This window comes from Rhinopithecus roxellana, chromosome 3 (assembly GCF_007565055.1).
Source record: "Rhinopithecus roxellana isolate Shanxi Qingling chromosome 3, ASM756505v1, whole genome shotgun sequence".
Classification (NCBI taxonomy): Eukaryota; Metazoa; Chordata; class Mammalia; order Primates; family Cercopithecidae; genus Rhinopithecus; species Rhinopithecus roxellana.
In genome coordinates, this window is record NC_044551.1 from 175687457 (window position 1) to 175708266 (window position 20810).

The window sequence follows — 20810 nt, forward strand, 5'->3', positions numbered from 1 at the left end:
AACAACAAAATGCATAAAGAAGCAGGGTCATCCAAAACAGAGAGGCAGAATGAGACCCCACAAAGACTCCCACTACTGGAATTATGCAACAAAGTATACAAACCCAGTATACTCACTATGCTTCAAAACATTAAAAAGATGCTTGAAAATATGATCAAGAAACAAAATATTATAAAAACAAACAATTAGATTTGAAAAAGAACAAAATGGAGTTTTTGAAAATAATATTGTAATTGAAAGAAAAAACTCAGACAGTCAAAGAGCATATTAGATAAAGCTAAAGAGAGAACTTGGTAAGCTGGAAAATGGGTTTAAAGAAATTAGGCAGAATGAACCCAGAAAACAAAAAAGATAAAAAATATGAAAGATAATTTATGAGAACTAGAGAATATAATGAGGTTTAACATATGCCGATTGATATTTCAGAGAGATGATAAAATATACGGAGAAATGTGAATATTTAAAAAGGCAAGAATAATAATCTTTTTGGAATTATTGGTATTAAATATTTAAAACTTCAAATCCAGGAAAACTAACTTCTAGCAACATAAACAAAATCATTCCTAAGTACATCATGGTGAAACTGCAGAACATCAAAGAGAAAGAGATGATTTTACAAACCACCAGAGAGATAAAACCAGAATGCCTATAAAGAAACAATAGTAAGACCAACAGTTAACACTAACAGTAGATGACAGTAAACAAAAAATGAGCTGTAAGTCTATACCTAGAAAAACTTCCTTTCAAGTTTCAGAATAAAATCAGATAATTGAATTTGAGGGATTTTACCAACAGAATTTCTTAAAGTTAATTCTACAAGATTAACCTCAGAAAGAAAGTAAGCAAATACGAAAAGTCTAAGATAAGAGAAAGAGTGATGAGCTTTTTTTTTTAATTGTGGTTAAAAACATAACATAAAATTTACCATGTTAATCATTTTTAAGTATACAGTAGAATAGTACTGATGAACTTTTATTGGTAAAAACATAAATACTAACTGTTTAAAACAATATCTAGAATGTGGAGTTATTTTTAGAAAGTAAAACTAAAATGCAGCACAATTCTAGCATAATATTTAAGAAGGAGGTGACAGAGCCTTCTGAAATCTTATTACTCAGGGAAATGTTAAAAATGCAACTTTAGGCCGGGCACGGTGGCTCACGCCTGTAATCCCAGCACTCTGGGAGGCCGAGGCGGGCGGATCACGAGGTCAGGAGATCGAGACCATCCTGGCTAACACAGTGAAACCCCGTCTCTACAAAAAAATACAAAAAATTAGCTGGGCGTGGTGGCAGCCGCCTGTAGTCCCAGCTAATCGGGAGGCTGAAGCAGGAGAATGGCGTGAACCCAGGAGGCGGAGGTTGCAGTGAGCCGAGATCACGCCACTGCACTCTAGCCTGGGCGACAGAGCGAGACTCCGCCTCAAAAAAAAAAAAAAAAAAAAAAAAAAATGCAACTTTAGGCTTTACTAAGTTAAATATGTATGATAAAATATGCAAGTAGCCACTAATAGAATTAAATACAGAATGTAACTTTCAAACTAATGAAGGGGAAAAAAGGGAATGAGGAAATTGAAAATAATCCCAAAAAAAGAAAGGGAGAAAAAGGACAGAAACATTTGTTTATGTTGCTAGAAGTTAGTTTTCCTGGATTTGAAGTTTTGAATATTTAATACCAATAATTCTCTTATCGGTGGTGTGGAGGATGCACAGCTAAAATGGTAGAAATAAATTCAAAATATCAGTCATCACAATTAAACCTATTATCTCTCCATAATGGACATAACTATTGACGTCCTTAAACTGATGGAAAGCATCTACAATAAATATCCAAAGCACAATATGTATTACCATTTCTATTCAACACTGATCTTGACTCCTAGCCAGTACAATAAGATAAGGAGAGAAAGAATTAAAATTAGAAAGGGAGTTACAAAATGTTCATATTTATAGATAATATAATTGTCTATTTAGGAAATCCAAAAACCTTTATAGAAAATAGACTGTAGGAAGGCAACAATGGATACAGTAAGACCACTGGAGAAAGCGAATACAGTAGTCCACATGTGAGAGTGTAAGAACATGGAATAGGAGGTTAGCAGTAAAGATGGAAAGATATAGGTAAATTCAGATACATTTCAGGGAGAAAAGTTTGAGACTTGATTGTGGATCATATGTGGAGTAACAGAATGAGGTGTCAAGAACAAGTCCCTCTTTTCTGTCTCATGCTACATGCTGGTTTGTGGGTCAGTGAGATAGAGCACATCATGAGTTTGATTCTGGATGTGTTGAGTTGCCTTTGATATACTATAAAAGAATATATCAGGTGATTGGATATATGGATCTGGAACTTGGTGAAGAGGTGAGGCTGGATTTCTGTGTTATCTGCATAGAAGTGATAACTGAAGCAATGGGCGTGGATGCATTCAGCTAGGGAGTGGGAAGAGAGTAAAAGGAGGAACCAAAAGCATTCAGGACCTCCAGAGAGAAAATAATGGTGTGAGGAATACAAAAAGAGTTCTGTGTTAGCGAGCCAAGGGAAGAAAGTGATTCCAGGAAGAGACAGAGGTCAGGAGAATAAAATGCTGTGGCTCATGCTATTTAGGGTGTTCTTTTTTTTTTTTTTTTTTTTTTTTTTTTGAGACAGAGTCTCGCTCTGTCGCCCAGGCTGGAGTGCAGTGACCGGATCTCAGCTCACTGCAAGCTCCGCCTCCCGGGTTCACACCATTCTCCTGCCTCAGCCTCCCAAGTGGCTAGGATTACAGGTGCCTGCCACCTCGCCCGGCTAGTTTTTTGTATTTTTTTAGTAGAGACGGGGTTTCACCGTGTTTGCCAGGATGGTCTCGATCTCCTGACCTCGTGATCCGCCCATCTCGGCCTCCCAAAGTGCCGGGATTACAGGCTTGAGCCACCGCGCCTGGCCTATTTAGGGTATTCTTAATTGTTAGCGTGAAGTATTATCACCTGTGGCTCATTCACAAAATATGGTTATTGTTTTTGTTTTGTTTTGAGATGGGGTATCTCTCTGTCACTCAGGCTGGAGTGCAGTGGTGCGATCTCGGCTCACTGCAACCTCTGCCTCCTGGGTTCAAGTGATTCTCCTGCCTCAGCCTCCCAAGTAGCTGGGACTATAGGCTGTGCCACTATGCCAGACTAATTTTTGTATTTTTAGTAGAGATGGGGTTTCACCATGTTGCCCAGGCTAGTCTCAAACTCCTGAACTCAGCAGATCCTCCCACCTCAGCCTCCCAAAGTGCTGAGATTACAGGCATGAGTCACCACACCAGGCCCAAAATATAGGCAAGCTTTTCATTTTATCACTCCTATGGCACTCAAGACATACAAGTTTGCCCTTTCCCAAAGAATGTCCATCTGATAGGAACTCAGGAAAAAAATAATTAATACCCTTTAGCCCAGCAAATCATACTTTGGAAGAACCTTCTTCTGAGGAAAAGTACACTTGTGCACAAGAATGTACCTGGGCACAATGACTGCTAATAATCACATCAAATGGCTTTGATAGCATCTGTTACTTTGAGGAATAAGGGTCTGTATTAGTCCGTTTTCGTGCTGCTGATAAAGACATAGCCAAAACTGGGCAATTTACAAAAGAAAGAGGTTTAATGGACTTACGTTTCATGTGGCTGTGGAAGCCTCACAATCATGGAGAAAGGCAAGGAGGAGCAAGTCACGTTTTACATGGATGGCAGCAGGCAAAGACAGAGCTTGTACAGGAAAACTACAGTTTTTAAAATCATCAGATCTCATGAGACTCATTCACTATCATGAGGACAGCACAGAAAAGATCCACCCCCATAATTCAATCACCTCCCATTGGGCTCCTCCCAGGACACAGGGGAATTGTGGGAATTACAATTCAAGATGAGATTTGGGTGTGGACACAGCCAAACCATATCAGGGTCTTCAGACCCATACATTAACACAGCATTGAGAAGTGGCAAGGCTGGGTGTGGTGGCTGACACCTGTACTCTCAGCACCTTGGGAGGCTGAGGTGGGAGGATCACTTGAGGCCAGAAGTTCAAGACCAGCCTCAGCAACATAGTGAGACTGCATCTCCACAAAAAAAATTTAAAAATTAGCTGGACATTAGTCCTAGCTACCTGGGAAGCCAAAACAGGAGGATCACTTGAGCCCAGGAGTTCAAGGTTGCAGTGAGCTGTGATCATGCCACTGTACTTCAGCCCGTGCAACAGAGCAAGACCTTATCTCTAAAAAAAGAGACAGAGAGAGAGAGTGGTAGCTATAATCATATACTTAAAATTAAAAAAGAAAAAAACTTGTTCAAAACTGTAACAAAAAATTCATGGTGGCTGAAACATAAATGGCTCTTAAAAATAGTAAGTGTGGTGACTGTAGAACAAAAATGCTTAACAGATGAGCGATTGCTAGAACTCTAGGGATTACTCACTGATTTGAGGAAACACAGGATGTCCATCCTCCATCTAGCCTGATTAAAGAATGGAGTTTATATCCTGTGTATCTTCCATCCTCCATCTGATTAAAGAATGCTCACTGATTTGAGGAAACACAGGATGTCCATCCTCCATCTAGACTGATTAAAGAATGGACAGTTTATGTCCTGTGTATCTTACGTGAAGTAACTAAAGAGACATGTAGGGGTTGCAACACACATGTGGTCCATGACACAAACCCTTCTTATCACCCAAGTATTATACGTGCTACCTGACATGAAAGCATTTTTAGTTAAATGCCCTCTGAGGACTTTGCAGTGTGCCTAGAATAATCCCTGCATGATAGCCTCTGTCTCGCTTTCCAAATTCATCTTTCTCCTGTTCTCCACTCTCAAAATTCATCTTTCTCCTGTTCTGCCCTGTGCTCACCATACATCCCCCAGCACCAGTCTTCTCCAACTTTCTGAAAAGCTTCCCCTTGTGAGAGCGCTTGCTCATCATAGCTTTCCTCCCTGCACCTCCTTCTCCCATCCAGCACTCAAGTGGCTGATTCATTTGCATCTTTCACATCTCGGTTTACAGGGCCAGGAGCAGTGGCTCATGCCTGTAATCCCAACACTTTGGAAGACTGAGGCAGGCAGATCACCTGAAGTCAGGAGTTCGAGACCAGCCTGGCCAACATGGTAAAACCCCATCTCTACTAAAAATACAAAAATTAGCTGGGCGTGGTGGTGCACACCTGTATTCCCAGCTACTCGGGAGGCTGAGGCAGGAGAATCACTTGAACCCAGGAGGCAGAGGCTGCAGGGAGTCGAGATTGTGCCATTGCACTCCAGCCTGGGCAACAGAGTGAGACTCCACCTCCAAAATATAAATAAATAAATAAATAAATATCACATTTTCAGAACCCTCACAATTACACTCTGAGGTAATCCCCACTTTAGACCAGGAAACTAAGGCCCAGAGGTGAAGTGACTTTGCCCAAGGTCACAGTCACTGGGATTCAAATCCAGGCAGTGTGGCTCCAGAGCCTCACCACTCTGCTATACCCTGTACTCCGCTACCCCCCACCCTCCCCACCCCTGTCTCAGCCACACACTTGCTTATTCCTTCACTGGCATTAATTACCGTTTGAAACAACTTGGTTTATTCATTTCTTTACGTTTTTCCGTCTCCCCCAGTATAATATAAAGGCAGCATGTGGCAGACACTCCACCTCTCTTATTCACTAGAGTCTCCTAGCATAGAACTTGGCCAAAGAGTAAGACTCAAAAGTGATTATTGAATACATGAATGAATGAAATCAATGTGTCTCTGTAGCAGGCTATATATCTCTCCTGTATGTGGGAGAGTAGATCTGCCAGGTGGAGGGACCAGTTTAGAGACTTGAAGGACAGTGACTATATGTGCCTCATGATAAAGTCCTTTTCAATCTTCCTTCCACCCCAAAGACACAATAAACAGCATGCCCAACAAATGAGGAATATATTATTTTCTACTAAGGAAACAAATTCTCCTTCGGGGTGATGCCTGCCTCAGGTACATTTGACGAAGATCACAAAGTACATCTAGTCATCCCAACTGCACTCAGCATCCCTGACAATTGTGTTAGCATGGCAAATTTCACCCCTCTGGCAAACTAGACCCTTCTTATCTGGTATGTTCATATTTCGTTACAGGGGATTTGCAAACGCAGTTTCTAAATCTATAAGTTTATTCAGTAAATTGCTCTCCCGCCCAAGTCATTCTCTGAGCAATTGTCAGCCTCAGCATTTGACAGAAACAGCCATCTTTGCTCTCAGGCAAGGGTTCAACCAGCAATCTAGCTCCCAGATTTCCAATAATGAGTTAACAACCAAAGGAAATAGTTTACCAGTTCAACCTAAAAGAATGAATATCTGTGTCCTCCACAGCTTTTCCCTTAATTGTCTACAGCACAGGATAGCCTTGTTCTGCACCATTTAAAGGGAGGTGGAAGCAGACAAGACCAGTGTCTTACGCTTTGCTGTGAGCGAAGTATGAAATTTTCCCCAGACTCTGAAGGATGGATGGGGGAAGTCAGTCTAGGATTACACCTTGGAAAAAGACAATCCAAATGTAGGTAATTCACAAACAGATAAGAGGAAATCAAATGCACTTCAAACCCTGGCCCCTCTGCTTGCTCTGATGGCCTCTGGACTAGATGTTAGGAAAGATGCTAAGCTCTGGGAAAGGGTTGGCTAACTTAACAATGACCTTCTGTTGCAAAATATCATGCCCCTAATCAGTTTCCATTCCCATGGCCTCCCTGTAGCACCTGACACTGCCGACACTCCCTCCTTGAAACACTCTCCTTTCTGGTTCCTAGAACAATCCTTTCTGCGTGTTATCCTATGTCCCTAATCCAGCTTTTAGTGGGACCCTCTTTCACCCATCCCTTCAATGGGCTGACTTCCTGGGTTTCATTCTGAGCTTTATAGTATTACTCACCTTGTGCTATAGCTTCAAATGTCTCTTTGGATCACTTTTGACCACAACTGTGTCTCCTGAACTCCTAATCTGTATCTAACTGCCTGCTATACATTTTCATCTGGCTCTGCCAATAAACACCTCAAACATTTTATGTCCCAAACCCACTACACTATAAAAACCCACTACTCCCCTGTATTTCTCATGCTGGTTTGCAATGCCAGGACAAATGGACCAGAAAGTCGAGTCAGATCATCTGGGTTGGCCCTCTCCTTGAATTCCACTCCTATATTCAATTAGTTCTGGCCATCTCCTCATCTGTAAACCCTTATCTTCCTCTTCTCCTCTTCCACAGTACCACCATGACTACCTTAGTTCAAGAGCTCTTGCCTGGATTATTGCAACAGCTTCACCATTGATAGCCCATCTCCATCTCTCGCTTTGCATCCCATCTTCCATGAGCTAACCTTTCTTCCCCAGTACTCTATCTAAAACGTGAATCTAATCATGTTAATCCCCTGCTTTAGAACTTCAGTGGCTCCCCACTGCCAAAAGCAGCAGTTTCCAAACTGCTTCTAGGAGAAATTGTTTTTTTTTCATTTTAAGCATGAAACTCAATAGATGCTTATTTATTTATAAATGATATCCATCTGCTAGTCTAAATTAAGTGTTTATAAGTTTAATTTCTTCATGTGAGATAAAATAATTTTAACATTTTTATCTGATCCCAATGGCTTGTGTGTACACCGATTGGGGCACTCACTGTGTGCTCTCTAAGAGTAAAAGGTAGGATCTACATCAAAATCCCCCTGGATACAGGATGACGTCAAGCTGCTGGGTCTGACATCCAAGGCGTTTCACAATTCAGCTTCAAGCCACCTCTCCAGATGCCTCAGGGCCCCTCCACCACCACGGCTTCATCCACTAGCTACTCTTCTCCACAAACATGCTGTTCATGTGTGGGCACGGCACAGCGGCAAGAACCTCAGCTCGGGTGTCAGATCCCTCCCCGCTGACATCTAGAGTGTGACCTGGAGTCACTTTCTCACCGTTCGGAGCCTTGTTTTCTCTTTTATATAATAAGCATTGTAATACCTATGCTTTGCACGGTTGTTGTATTAAGTGAGATGGAGTTTTTAGAAAAGCAACGCAGGGCCAAGCACAGAGGAGAGGCTTCATAAATGCTACTGTAGAGTAGCAGGAGTCATTGCAAGTTCTAGCTCATAGATTGTATTTAGAACTTGACAGTCTCTTTCGTCCCATGGGCTGGCTCCTTTTCTTTTCTTTCTTTTTATTTTTTTTTATTTTTATTTTTTTGTTTGCTTGTTTGTTTGACACAGGGTCTTACTCTGTCGCTCAGGCTGGAGTGCAGTGGCACGATCCCAGCTCACTGCAACCTCCACCTCCCGGTTCAAGCAATTCTGTCACCTCAGCCTCCCCAGTAGCCACCGCGCCTGGCTAGGCTGGCTTCTTAAATACATTTCAATGTCTAGTTTGAAACATCACCTCCTCTGAGAAGAATTACTGATCCTCCCAAGGTAGGGTTTGTCATTCAAATCTGTCTGCTCCCACAAGAACCATTTCCAGGGCTCCACTGTGATATTGCATCACTGATCATTGCTTATCCCAGGCAACCGTGATTTGATTGCTGGGATGCATGTTTATCTTGTCCACTACATTGCCAATACTTGAGGAAGCCTGACTTACTAATTTCAGGGTCCTCATGACTTAACAAAGTGCCTGGCACATAATAGGTGCCCAATAAATGTTTACTAATATTTCCATAGGCAAAGGAATAGAGAACTATTTAAAAGTTCATGCATAAGACTTCATGACTAAAACACCAAAACCAAGGGCAACAAAAGTCAAAATAGACAAATGGGATCTAGTTAAATTAAAGAGCTTCTGTACAGCAAAAGAAACTACCATCAGAGTGAACAGGCAACCTACAGAATGGGAGACAATTTTTACAATCTATCCATCTGACAAAGTGCTAATATCCAGAATCTACAAAGAATTCAAACAAATTTATAAGAAAAAAACAACCCCATCAAAAAGTGGGCAAAGGATATAAACAGATACTTCTCAAAAGAAGACATTTATGCAGCCAATAGACATACGAAAAAATGCTCATCATCACTGGCCATCAAAGAAATGCAAACCAAAACCACAATGAGATACCATCTCATACCAGTTAGAATGTCAGTCATTAAAAAGTCAGGAAACAACAGATGCTGGAGAGGTTTTGGAGAAATAGGAACACTTTTACACTGTTGGTGGGAGTGTAAATTAGTTCAATCATTGTGGAAGACAGTGTGGTGATTCCTCAAGGATCTAGAACCAGAAATACCATTTGACCCAGGGATCCCATTACTGGGTATATACTCAAAGGATTATAAATCATGCTGCTATAAAGACACATGCACACATATCGTTTACTGCGGCACTATTCACAATAGCAAAGACTTGGAACCAACCCAAATGTCCATCAATGATAGACTGAATTAAAAAATGTGGCACATATACACCATGGAATACTATGCAGCCATAAAAAAGGATGAGTTCACGTCCTTTGCAGGGACATGAATGAAGTTGGAAACCATCATTCTAAGCAAACTATCACAAGGAGAGAAAACCAAACGCCGCATGTTCTCACTCATAGGTGGGAGCTGAACAATGAGAACACATGGACACAGGGTAGGGAATATCACACACGGGGGCCTGTCAGGGGTTGGGGGTTGGGGCAGGGATAGCATTAGGAGAAATACCTAATGTAAATGATGAGTTAATGGGTGCAGCACATCAACATGGCACATGTATACATATGTAACAAATGTGCATTTTGTGCACATGCACCTTACAACTTAAGATATAATTTTAAAAAGGAAAAATAAACAAATAAACAGCTCACGCATATGCACAATTTCATGTTATAATCACGCAACTCACTTAACAGTTGACAAACCACTTTCACATATGTTCATAAGAAAGACTGTTTAGCTTTCCCTGAGTACTGCAGCAATTCATAAAATAAATAATAAATTAAAGAGAAGTCACTGTTTGATGATATCCTTTTGGTGACAGTTTTCTCTTTCATCCTGGTCTGATGCCAAGCTAATGCTATCATAAAATAGTTCCATTAACTGCAATTGTTCAGTTTACTAAGCCATTACTGTCTTCAAAAAGTGAAATTATATTCAAAACCAAAAAGAGGCTTACACAGAAATAAATGGCATTAACATGCAAACAAATTACGTGCAGAAGAAACAGGAATCGCAATGTCACAGACATTTCAGCTCATGCTCGGCATAAACAGATTATTACATTTTAATATTTATTCATACATGAACAGTAAAAACAAATCACACTGGCAAGTACCTCTGAGTTAAATTCATATTTGTTTCAAAAGGCAGAGGCTTATGTGCTCCCTCTGACTGCAAGCTACATTGACTTGCCCTGAGCTTTATTCAGACAGTCTTGCTGCCTAACATATTCATGACCTGGAGGGTAAACTACTATATAATATTTACATGGAAGAAACTAAGCTGGTGGGAGGGGATAAGGTGGAGGTTGATTGGTAGGGTGGCACGGAATAAAGAAATATGCAAATAAGAAAAAAAACAGAAGGCAAAAGAAAGTCCCAGAAAGCTGGTGTCTGGGTTCTGGACATTGATGCTGAAGGCAATTAGAGAAAGGGCAATCATGTCTGGCCCTGGGTGAGGGGAGCTAGACTGGAGGTGTCCCTGAGCTGCGAATCATGCTCCTAAGATGCCCTTGTTAATGCAGTGGCAGCTCCAGTGCAGGCCAGTGGAACTGTGCACACCAGGGCAGGCTTTCTCGGCTCTCAGGGGTAGGGAGCGGGATGAAGCTTCCAGGTGGTGAAGCTCCCATCAGGACACAGAGTGCAATTTTTCCCTCCCCAACCAGTGACTTGTTTCCAAGGAGTGTGAGCTCACCTGGCCTGTCCTATGTCAACTTTTCTTTATTCATTCCCTGGGGATGAAGATAAAGTCACAGTTGCCTGGATAGTTTCGCTATAACAGCAAGGATGCCTTTCCTGACCACTCCTGCTCCAGCTCATGTTGTTGTTGTTGTTATGTTGTTGTTGTTGTTGTTTGCTGAATTCCTACTGAACTCAGGGATGGTACCATGCTTCCTAGCACTGAAACCCAAGCAGCCATGTGCCTCTCAGCAGCCGCTGATGTTGCTCAGTACATCAACCCCTCCAGGCAGAGTCGCCCTCCCTCAGGACAGCCCCTCAACATGGCCAGCCAGACTTCACACTTGCATGGCCCAGAAAAAATGATCAGGTTCTCACATTTGCTTCATCAGATGAGGCAGAGTGCAAAGCCTCACTATGCTATATTTCTTGGCTGTGTGATCGTTGAGCTTGAATCTAAGCCTCAGTCTCCTTCTTTGTGAAAGGGGGCTATAAATGGTGTCCAATTTCATACTTAATGAGCTCTTACTATGTTCTAGTTGCCTTAGTGTACCGCGGGGTACAAAACAGTCAAAGGTTCCTGTCCTGACAGAGCTGACATTCTAGCAAGGAAGGGACAGTCAACAAAAGCATGATTATTATATAGTATGCCATGTTTAGTTCTATGGGGAGAAAAAAAGACCAAAAGGAAGAAAGAAATCAGCAGTGCATGGGACAGGGGTTGCAATTTTAAATAGGGTAGTGAAGGAAATGTTTGAGCAAAGATATAAAAATAGTGAGTCAACAAACGGATCTGGGGAAGAGTACAAAGGCCTTTAAGTAAGGAAGGAGCTTGAGCCACAGCAAGTCCAGTGTGGCTGGCACAAAGTGAGTGAGGAGTAGTAGGAGACAAAGTCAGAAAATGGGGTCCTCCGTAGAATTTTTGTGAAGACTGTTGAAGATGATACGTGAATAACCATGTATACTGGCTATGTGACCAGCACTGTGCTAAGTAAGTACCTTACATCCACAGCCTGTTGTACAGGCTCATTTAGTCTGTACAACAACCCTGCATGTTAGGTACTATTATGACTGTGTTACATACGAGGAAACTGAGCTTTAGGCAGATTAAATAATTTGCCCAAAGTTGTAAATGCTAGTAAATGTAATGGCAAGATTCCAACTCAGAATTCGCACCCAAGCAGCCTTGGCTCTAGAGACTGTGCCTTTCACCTCTGAGCTGGAAGTTTCTCATAAGCAAATGAGCTGGGGCTGGGGCTGGTGAAGGAGGAGTTTGTGGAAGGCAGAAGATCGGGGTTAAATGGAGATGGGGGAGGAAGCAAGGCCCAAATAAGCAGGTCTGTAATAAGAGCAGAAAGCAGGATGCAAAGAAAAGCCAGGCATAGCAAGCAGAGGCCAGAGACCTGGGCACCACAGCTGCTCTGGCCAGAGAGGCCTGACCACACTCAGAGGAAATAAGAGCAACACAGAATCAGGACTACCCAGTGAGGGCTAGCAGTAGACCCAGGTGAATTCCTGGGGCCAGGAGAGTCCCACACTGTGGTCCTCAAAAAGCACAGACACCTGGTAAAAGTTATCCCTGCCTCCAGAGAAATAAACAGTAGAAATCCTATACTTAGGATAGTGTAAGTAGTAAGTCTTACTACACTTACTTACTACTTACTATAAGTAGTAAGTAAATTTTAAGCTTGAATCAAGACCCTGGAATTTCTTCTTAATAATTTAAACCTGAGTTTTTGAAAAAAGCACCCTTGCTGTTTCTCCTAAGTGAAACATTGATACCAGCTAACATTTATTAAATGTATGAAATAAGTACCAGATATTGCATGGAGCACTTTGTACCCATAATCTCATTTCATCATTGAAACACAATGAACTGGTTTATCCCCATTTATAGATGAGGATGCTGAGGCTCAGAGAGGCTGATTCAATCACTAACCCCGGTACTTACAGGGGCAGAGATACCACTCTACCCAATGTCTGTCCTGCATGAACATCTGCTCATAGCTATTACTCCATGCTGCCCCCTGCACTCTAGCCTGGGGCAACATGAGGATCTGTGAGGAGCAGAGACAAGTGGGAGCAACTCCTGTTGCAGCACCGTGTTCTGGTTCTTCTCTCTTTTAGAGAGTTATCCTAACTCTGCAGTCTGATTCTCTGTGCCTGTCAGTAGGACAGGGAGCTGCTTAGTGTCCATCACATGGAACAGGGAAGCACGGTCTGCTCCAAACTTTGTGTAATTCCACAAGCTCGGAAACCTTGGGGATCTGCACAGCTCGTTGTCTGAGCTTCAGGCACTGCAAGAGGCTTTGTAAAGAAGCTCAGTTCTTGAAAATGGAAGGAAAAAATGGAAGAAAGGAAGGAACGGAGGGAGGAAGGGAGGGAGGGAAAAGGGAAGAAATATAGGAGAGGCGAGAAGCAATAAAATAAATACACCAAAAGGAAGAACTGAAGAAAATCTCTGATAAGTAGAAAAGACATATTCTTCTTATAGATAAAACATTCTCACTTGGAAGATGGGATAAGCTATCCTTGACTTTTAAGCTGTAACTACAATGTCTGAATTCTTGAACTCCTCCAAGAAAATCACTCTTAGATTCACTGGAGTCTCCTATTGGTTTTCCCAAATCACTGACAAGTATCTCTCAAGCCTAGAAGAATACCCAACTCAGACTTGTCTAAATGACAAGCCAGAGGAATCTGAAACAGACACTTCACTTTCAGAATGACCTAAGTGCATTTGGTCTGTGGCATGGTTCAAGACACTCACGTCTTTCTATTCATCACCTGAAATCTCAAAGAATGTGTTAAGAGAATCCCAGATGATTGCCTGTTTCAGGTGCACTGTCAAGTATAAAGCTTTAACAGCTCATCCATTGTCATGATCATAATCACAATGATGGTCTTTTTTTTTATTGAGAGTCAGGGTCTTGCTTTGTTGCATAGGCTAATTGAAGTTTGTTTTGAGAAGTCATCTCTCCAACATAACAAGTCCACACCATAAGTGACTGACCTGACCATGACTCCAGGAATGCACACGTGACCACAACTACACAAGACTCAAGACAGTTCCTGACATAGGATTTTGCTAGGACAACAAGAAACGTAGAGTTTCTTCCACGGGTAGAATGTAAACTTGAGGATTCTAGTGGCCTCTGCATTGGAAAACTTGCCTCATAAGACAATCAACAAAAAGAAGCAGAGTTCAGATCTACAGAGATCAAGACTATCCCAATAACACTGAGCATCTGGACTCAGCCATGCCTGAGGCCAACTACACCCTTGGTTTTACAATGATGTGAAATAAAGTCTCCTGTCTCCCTAAGTCAGTTTCAGTTGAGTGTTCTTTGTTTGCACTAAGAATCCAGACAACACTCTCCTTGAATGTTTTTCTTATTTTCCATCACACACAACAAACCTGATCACACACAAACAATCCTCTACCTAACTTTGCCCTATGGCCAGGATGAACATGAATTGTTCTTTTGTAGATTGCATTTGAATGTCTTCATCTCCAAAGCCCTTCAAAAAGGCAGCTGGCCTCTATGATACTGACCATCAAAATCTTCTAAGGTACTCTAATGTATCAGTTCACTTTTTGGCTACTAGGATCTCAAGGACAGACAGGTCAACTGCAAATGCCAGTTTATCGGCCATGTATAACCTACAAGAGCCACATAAACGTCAGACTCCCTGAGTTCTGCCCTTCCTGCTCCCAGGCCCTCTAATCTTGAATATAGATTCCTGGAAAATGTTCACCGTATTTCAAATCAAATGAAGAATGTTAGATGAAACACAGAAGAGCCTCAAATCACATTTACTGGATAAAACATAACTCTGCAACATGTTAAGATTTCTTTTTTTTTCCAAATGAACTTAGAGGGTACAATTATTACATATTCATTACCCTCTAGGTTGGATTCTTGAGCTGTTTTTGATCGACAGCTGGTTATAATTTTTTAAACGAGTTTCTCCTACAGTAAAAATACTGTTGTATCCCAGAGGAATTGCAGAGCTAATCAATCACTCTTACATAACAAGTACTCACTGTGAAAATAATGTCCTCGACCGAACAATGAACTTGAACACATATTCCAAAGCCTTCAGCGTTCTTAAGATTGGCTCACATTGTTCCCCTCTGCTGGAGGTATCCAAGTAAGTCTTCAGCACTGTCATCAATTTCCTGAATAAGGGATAATATTTTCTAAATACATCTCTTTCATCATGGTAATTAGTTTGCTCAGTAAATTATAAGGCATTCAATCAAAGGTTAAAAGTAGTAGTAGAGCCAACCTCACTTACTCGTTTGTAAGCATAAAAATAATTCTGCATAAAAATTATATTTATTACAGGGAATTAATAAGCATTTCCTGCTCATAAAAAGCCAGCAACGAAAAAGATAGGGAGGAAAAAAAAACCTTTTGACCAGGAAAGCTAGTCACAATCAGGCTACAATTGGGAATAATGGGGAATAATGGTGGCAATAATGTCTTTTTTTTTCAGCTTTTTCTTTCTATAGAACATGTTCTTGTAACATCACAGAACTCTAAGTTTGCTTAGGAACTTTCTATGTTTCTTCTTTACCATAGGGCAGACTACAAATTACTTGGCCTGCCTTTCAAGGCCCCTTCACAAACTGGTCCCCACCAAAATCCCCAGCATCATCTCCTATCTCTCACCATCTCCCTACACCCAAGCCAGACTGAGCTACTTGGCATGTGCACTTTCTTCTCTGTAGCCCTTTTTTTTCTTTCTTTTTTTTTTTTTTTTTTTTTTTTTTGAGATGAGTCTTACTCTGTCGCCCAGGCTGGAGTGCAGTGGTGTGATCTCTGCACACTGCAATCTTCATCTCCCCGGTTCAAGTGATTCTCCTGCCTCAGCCTCCCAAGTAGCTGGGATTACAGGCTCCCACCACATGCTCAGCTAATTTTTGTATTTTTAGTAGAGACAAAGTTTCACCATGTTGGCCAGGCTGGTCTCCAACTCCTGACCTCAGGTGATCCGCCTAGCTTGGCCTCCCAAAGTGCTGGGATTACAGGCGTGAGCCACCATGCCTGGTCTTCTCTGTAGCCTTTAAGTCCTGGTGTCCACTCAAGAAATGAGAGCACACAAGCTGAATGGATGAATAAGCAGTTCCAGGTACCACTGCAACCATAAGGCATTCATCCAAACCTATGGGTATTCCACATTTTTAATGCTATCCAAATAACCCAAGCATAGGTTAGATTTTGTTAGAGAATGGAGAGCTCACACAGATTAGTGACAAAAGAAAATTACTCAAGTTCTTGTGCCCTAGGCATTCTGGCAGGGCAAGAAGGTAGTAGACAAGAAGTCCCCAGGTGCACAATTACTTACTTGTAAGCCAAGGTTGCACTGAAATGCTGTTGGATGTAAGCCTCCAGAACAGTGTTGAAATGCTGAAATTTTCGGTCTGCAATGAGTCCTATTATGTAAATCTGAGGAAGATGAAAGGCAGCAGTATTTTCAGGGCAAACCCAGGGCAGGAAGCCATCTTTACCTGGCATAATTTAACCCCCATTAAAATCCTTTGCCCAGGAATTAGCTCACTAATACATAATGAGTCCTCTTTATTAAGGTAGCATCTTCCCCAAAGAAGCGTTTCATGAAGTGTGCTGCAGGGCGTTCTAAGATGAAAAGGATTTCATGGTCAAATAAGTTTTGAGAAATATCAGGTTATCATTATCAGACTGTCTTCCTTATTGCAAAACTTTTTAGAATCTTTAATATACTTATGTACATTGTGAATCTCTAAAAGGGTCATGCAACATTCAACATTTCCCTAAATTAATTAATCAAAGCATATATTTGTCATGAAACATCTTTTCTGAGAGCTAGCATTCTAGGGTACTCTCTGAGGAAGCACTTGATTAAGCCACCATTGTCTCTCAGTAACCTCTTTAAAAATGCAAATATCCATGACACGAGGGGTTAACACATAAAAACTTTGCTGGGCACTGATTCCCTAATGCAGATGTTTCTTATGTTTATTTTGAGAAAACACTGAGAAAATCTGAGTTGAGACAGGGAGAGGACAAAAAGACCATAGGGGAGGACTAAGAAGATCTGGATGGTATAGCACCATGAAAAGTTCTGGGTGGGTAGGAGAAATGTAATGATTAGCAAGTTGGAGGAAATGGGGAGAAAAAGGTGAAAGGAAAGCTAGGAAACATTTTGGGTGCTTTACAACCTAGCCAGGGACCAGCTCCCAACATTGATGGAAAGCAGAGGCAATCATTTACAGTATCCAGCCTCATGTACCTTCAGCCAGCGTCAATCTGACATCAGCATTTAAAATTCCCCTTTCACCCACCATGCCTCATGCTTTCAAACGAACTGGCAAGAAGCAAAAAGGAACAGCAGCTCATTATTGGTCTTGTTGCCAAATATTACAACACCTCCAAAGAATTCATGAAAAAGGCCATGAGGGCCACGAGTTCTCAGTATTTTCACAGTAAGACACACATTAATGCCTGCTGTCACTAGACACTTTTCCCCTCTCTCTTACCAAGGCATCAAAGACAAGGATGTCATATTCATCACTTTGAGAATGCTCCATCATGATGTTGAAGAGGGCGTCCAGAGTATCCTGGAGAAACTGGAAGAAATAACGAAGGTTGCACTATTTCAGAAACAAGACAAAGTGCAGGTGACCCAGCAATCCCACTCCTGAGTGTCTACAAGACAATGAGAGCACACATCCCCCACATGTCATGCTCAAAAGGTCTAGAGTAGTTTTACTCATGACAGCCAGAAGTTTGAGGAACCCAACTGCCCATCAACAGCAGAATGGATGCACAGATGGTGGCATTTTCACACTAGAGAATACTACACAGCTGGACTAAAGTGCAAACTACTTCCACAGGCAGCAATGAGGATGATTCTCACAAGCATTATATTCAGTAAAATACATAAGGCAGAGAAAGTACACTCTTCACTACTCCATTCTTATGAAATTCGAGAGTAAGCAAAAACCCATCGACAATGATGGTAGACAGGACAGTGATTACCCTAGGGGACTACTGGCTGAGAAGGGGTATGAGGGAATCTACTATAATGCTAAAAATGGCCTGTATCTTCTTCTGGGTGGTGAGTACACATGGTGTGTATGTGTGTAAAAATCCATTATGCTATACTCTTAAGATAACTGCTCTGTATCTATTTCATCATATGTATATCATATTTATATAACAAACTTTAAAAAAAAAAAAAAAGAATGCAAGAGGAAGACAACAAAAGTCTCATTTCTTCCATGACTTCTCCAAGCTACCAAAAGACTATAGACTTTATAAAAGTGGTATCTTGGGGAGTTACTCTGCCATTGCTGAACGACGTAGATGGGAAGTGGTATACATTTACAGCATCTGGAAATTCTACCACTGCTTCTCCAGGTAGAGGCAATTAAATAGAACTTGATTTTCCTCCCTCCTAAGGAATGGGTCAAAATTTCCTATAATCCCTCAAAACACATAGCTGCCATATAAAGATGTTTAATCTTGGAATTTCTAACTGTATCATGGAAACAAGATCTCCAGGACCATTGGGAAACATTTGTCCCAATTCATAAGGCTGGAGAGAAGGGTTGCTTTAATTAGATTTGCACTTCAGACACTTTCTATTCTCCACTACCATGTGGATGCAATAATACATCTGACATTTGCATTGTTTTCTGCTTATTTCACTTAAAATGTAAGCCCTGATGTCTTTCCCTTTCTCATCTTTAATACATAATGCTCTCCAAGCAGCAGAAACCAAGAATACTTTTTATTTCTAACAATGATGTGTGGGTAGTACTAAGAGATCATACTACTATATATATATACACACACATACATATATATGTATGCTCACACACATACATACATACATATGCATATACATATATATCAACATATGACAACAAAAATAATTAATAATTACCATTTATTGAACTTTGTTTTATATGCTTTGGTTTAATTGTTGTGTACTATGTGTAAGAGACTATTGAGTAAGTTTTAAATATTATCACCTTGAATGTTCATAACAGCCCTGAGAACTATGTCACATTTATATTATCACATAAAGTTGGCAAGTGGGAGAGCTGGGATTTACACCCAGGCTCATCTATTTCCAGAGATTGAGCATAACCATTGTTTTCTGGCACACAACATTCAGTGCCATTGAACCAAGTCACTCCCCTGGATTTCCCAATAAAGATTCCTCAAGGCAACTTGGGAGAATGTGTCCCATCGTTGGAAGAAAAGTTTCCCCATGTCCTTCAATACCTTGTTTCTCCCCTGAAGCCACCCACATGGAGAGTTCTGTCACTAGTGTAAGAATACAAATAAAATGAAGCCCCACTGACCTTCACCACTTCCTCTCCATCCACAATCTTCAACTTTTCTAAATTCTCCTGTAGCAGTTGAGGCTTCATACGCCACTTCAGCAAACCCAGCAAGCCCACTAAAATAGAGTCCAGACATTCAGAAGTATCATCACTGGCCTAACTGTCCATATCAGGACCTTATTGGGCCTGCAAGCACATGCATACGTGCACACACACACGGACACACACACTCCCCACAGACACAATTCTTGATGACCCCATTACCATTCTGAGTGAGCTTTGTGGAGCACACCAGGGTGGAAATGGAGAACACATCCCGGGAGCTGACAGAAAGCCCCCCGACGCTGCTGGAGCTCCTGCTCAGCGTGGCCCCCTTGTTTTCCACATGGTGTCGATAAGAAGGAAGGGTCAGGTATGCACTGGCATCCTCCATCTTCTTGCTGTCCCCCTGGAAACAACACTTGGTTACTGTCCAAAGCCAAGGCTGCATGCCCAATGCTACATAGAGCTTGCAGCAGATAAATTAGACACTATGAAGTGAAGAGAGTCATAAAGAGTGAAGAAAATCATCAGAGATGCAATAGACATTGGCTTGTGAGGCAGGGCTGTTTTTCCACAATATAGGTAAGAATTCAAAGACACATTAATGGAAAGGGAGTTGATCCACCGGGTGAAAGCTCTCTGAACCTCATTAATGGCGAAATAAAAATGGAATCAAAAATTCCCAGACAGTCCCATTTTAATTCATCCTGTTTTGAGATCATAATATATGCTCACCAGCAAAATAAGGAATCTAGCTTAAAGAGGAATTTAATGGCAAAGGCACTAAGTAAGAATGTGCTGGGATCTGGACCCTGTTTTGCCATTCACAGGTCTATGCTTTCTTGAATACATTATTTTGCCTCTTGGTGTCTCATTTTATTCTTCATTAGTAAACTGAAGATAATCGTCATCCCTACTTCCTAGAATACCTGAGCAAATAATATAGAATAATGCATATAGAATGCATAGCACAGTGATGGGCACATAAGTGCCTTGGCATGCTAAAATGAATGACTAGAGGTAGGCATTACAGAAGATAATAGTTATCTTACTCCACACCAGGAGTGGTACCAAGTGTTTTATATGCCTTGGTTCATTTCATTTAAGCCTCGTAACAATCATATGAAGTAGATACTATTATTATCCTCAGTCAAGGAAACTAGGACCTAATGGGGGTAAAAGAAAATTGACTGCAACTGGGCCTCTGACCCCAAGGAGTTCACATTCTGTCAGGGAAGAAGGGCTTTCAAGCCAAGAACTCTATGTGTGATAAATGAGAAAACAGAGGCTGCACAGAAGAAAGGGGGTTTTCTGGGAAAGTCAGAGAGACTCAGAGAAGAGTACAAGAGTACCATGAGATGAAGCCTTAATGAGGCTGTGTTTGCCATGCATCCCACAGGCAAAAGGGCAATTTCAGCCTACAAGGCTAAGAAAGCCAAGGGCAATGGTGTGATCCATGTGCTGGCTACTCAACCTTGCCCTACCTCACAGCCATACACTTGCCTCCAGCCAGATGCTAGTAGATGTATTCTGTTGTCATAAGAGGGCATGTGGGAAAGCAGCAGGTAAAACCAGACTAACACTTCTCCACGTCTCAAAAACA

At 41.4% G+C, this 20810-nt stretch overlaps 1 protein-coding gene across 2 annotated transcripts in view; it reads right to left on the bottom strand.

Moving 5' to 3' along the window:
- Window positions 1-20810, bottom strand: part of DOCK2 (dedicator of cytokinesis 2) — a 447672-nt gene that overhangs the window by 351150 nt on the left and 75712 nt on the right. For both annotated transcript variants that reach the window (XM_030926872.1, XM_030926873.1), the window contains exons 18-22: window positions 19430-19613; window positions 19184-19281; window positions 17348-17437; window positions 16177-16277; window positions 14870-15004 (exon numbers count right to left, since the gene is read on the bottom strand). In XM_030926872.1, coding sequence (XP_030782732.1) covers window positions 14870-15004; window positions 16177-16277; window positions 17348-17437; window positions 19184-19281; window positions 19430-19613 — 608 coding nt within the window. The remainder of the gene's footprint in view (window positions 1-14869; window positions 15005-16176; window positions 16278-17347; window positions 17438-19183; window positions 19282-19429; window positions 19614-20810) is intronic.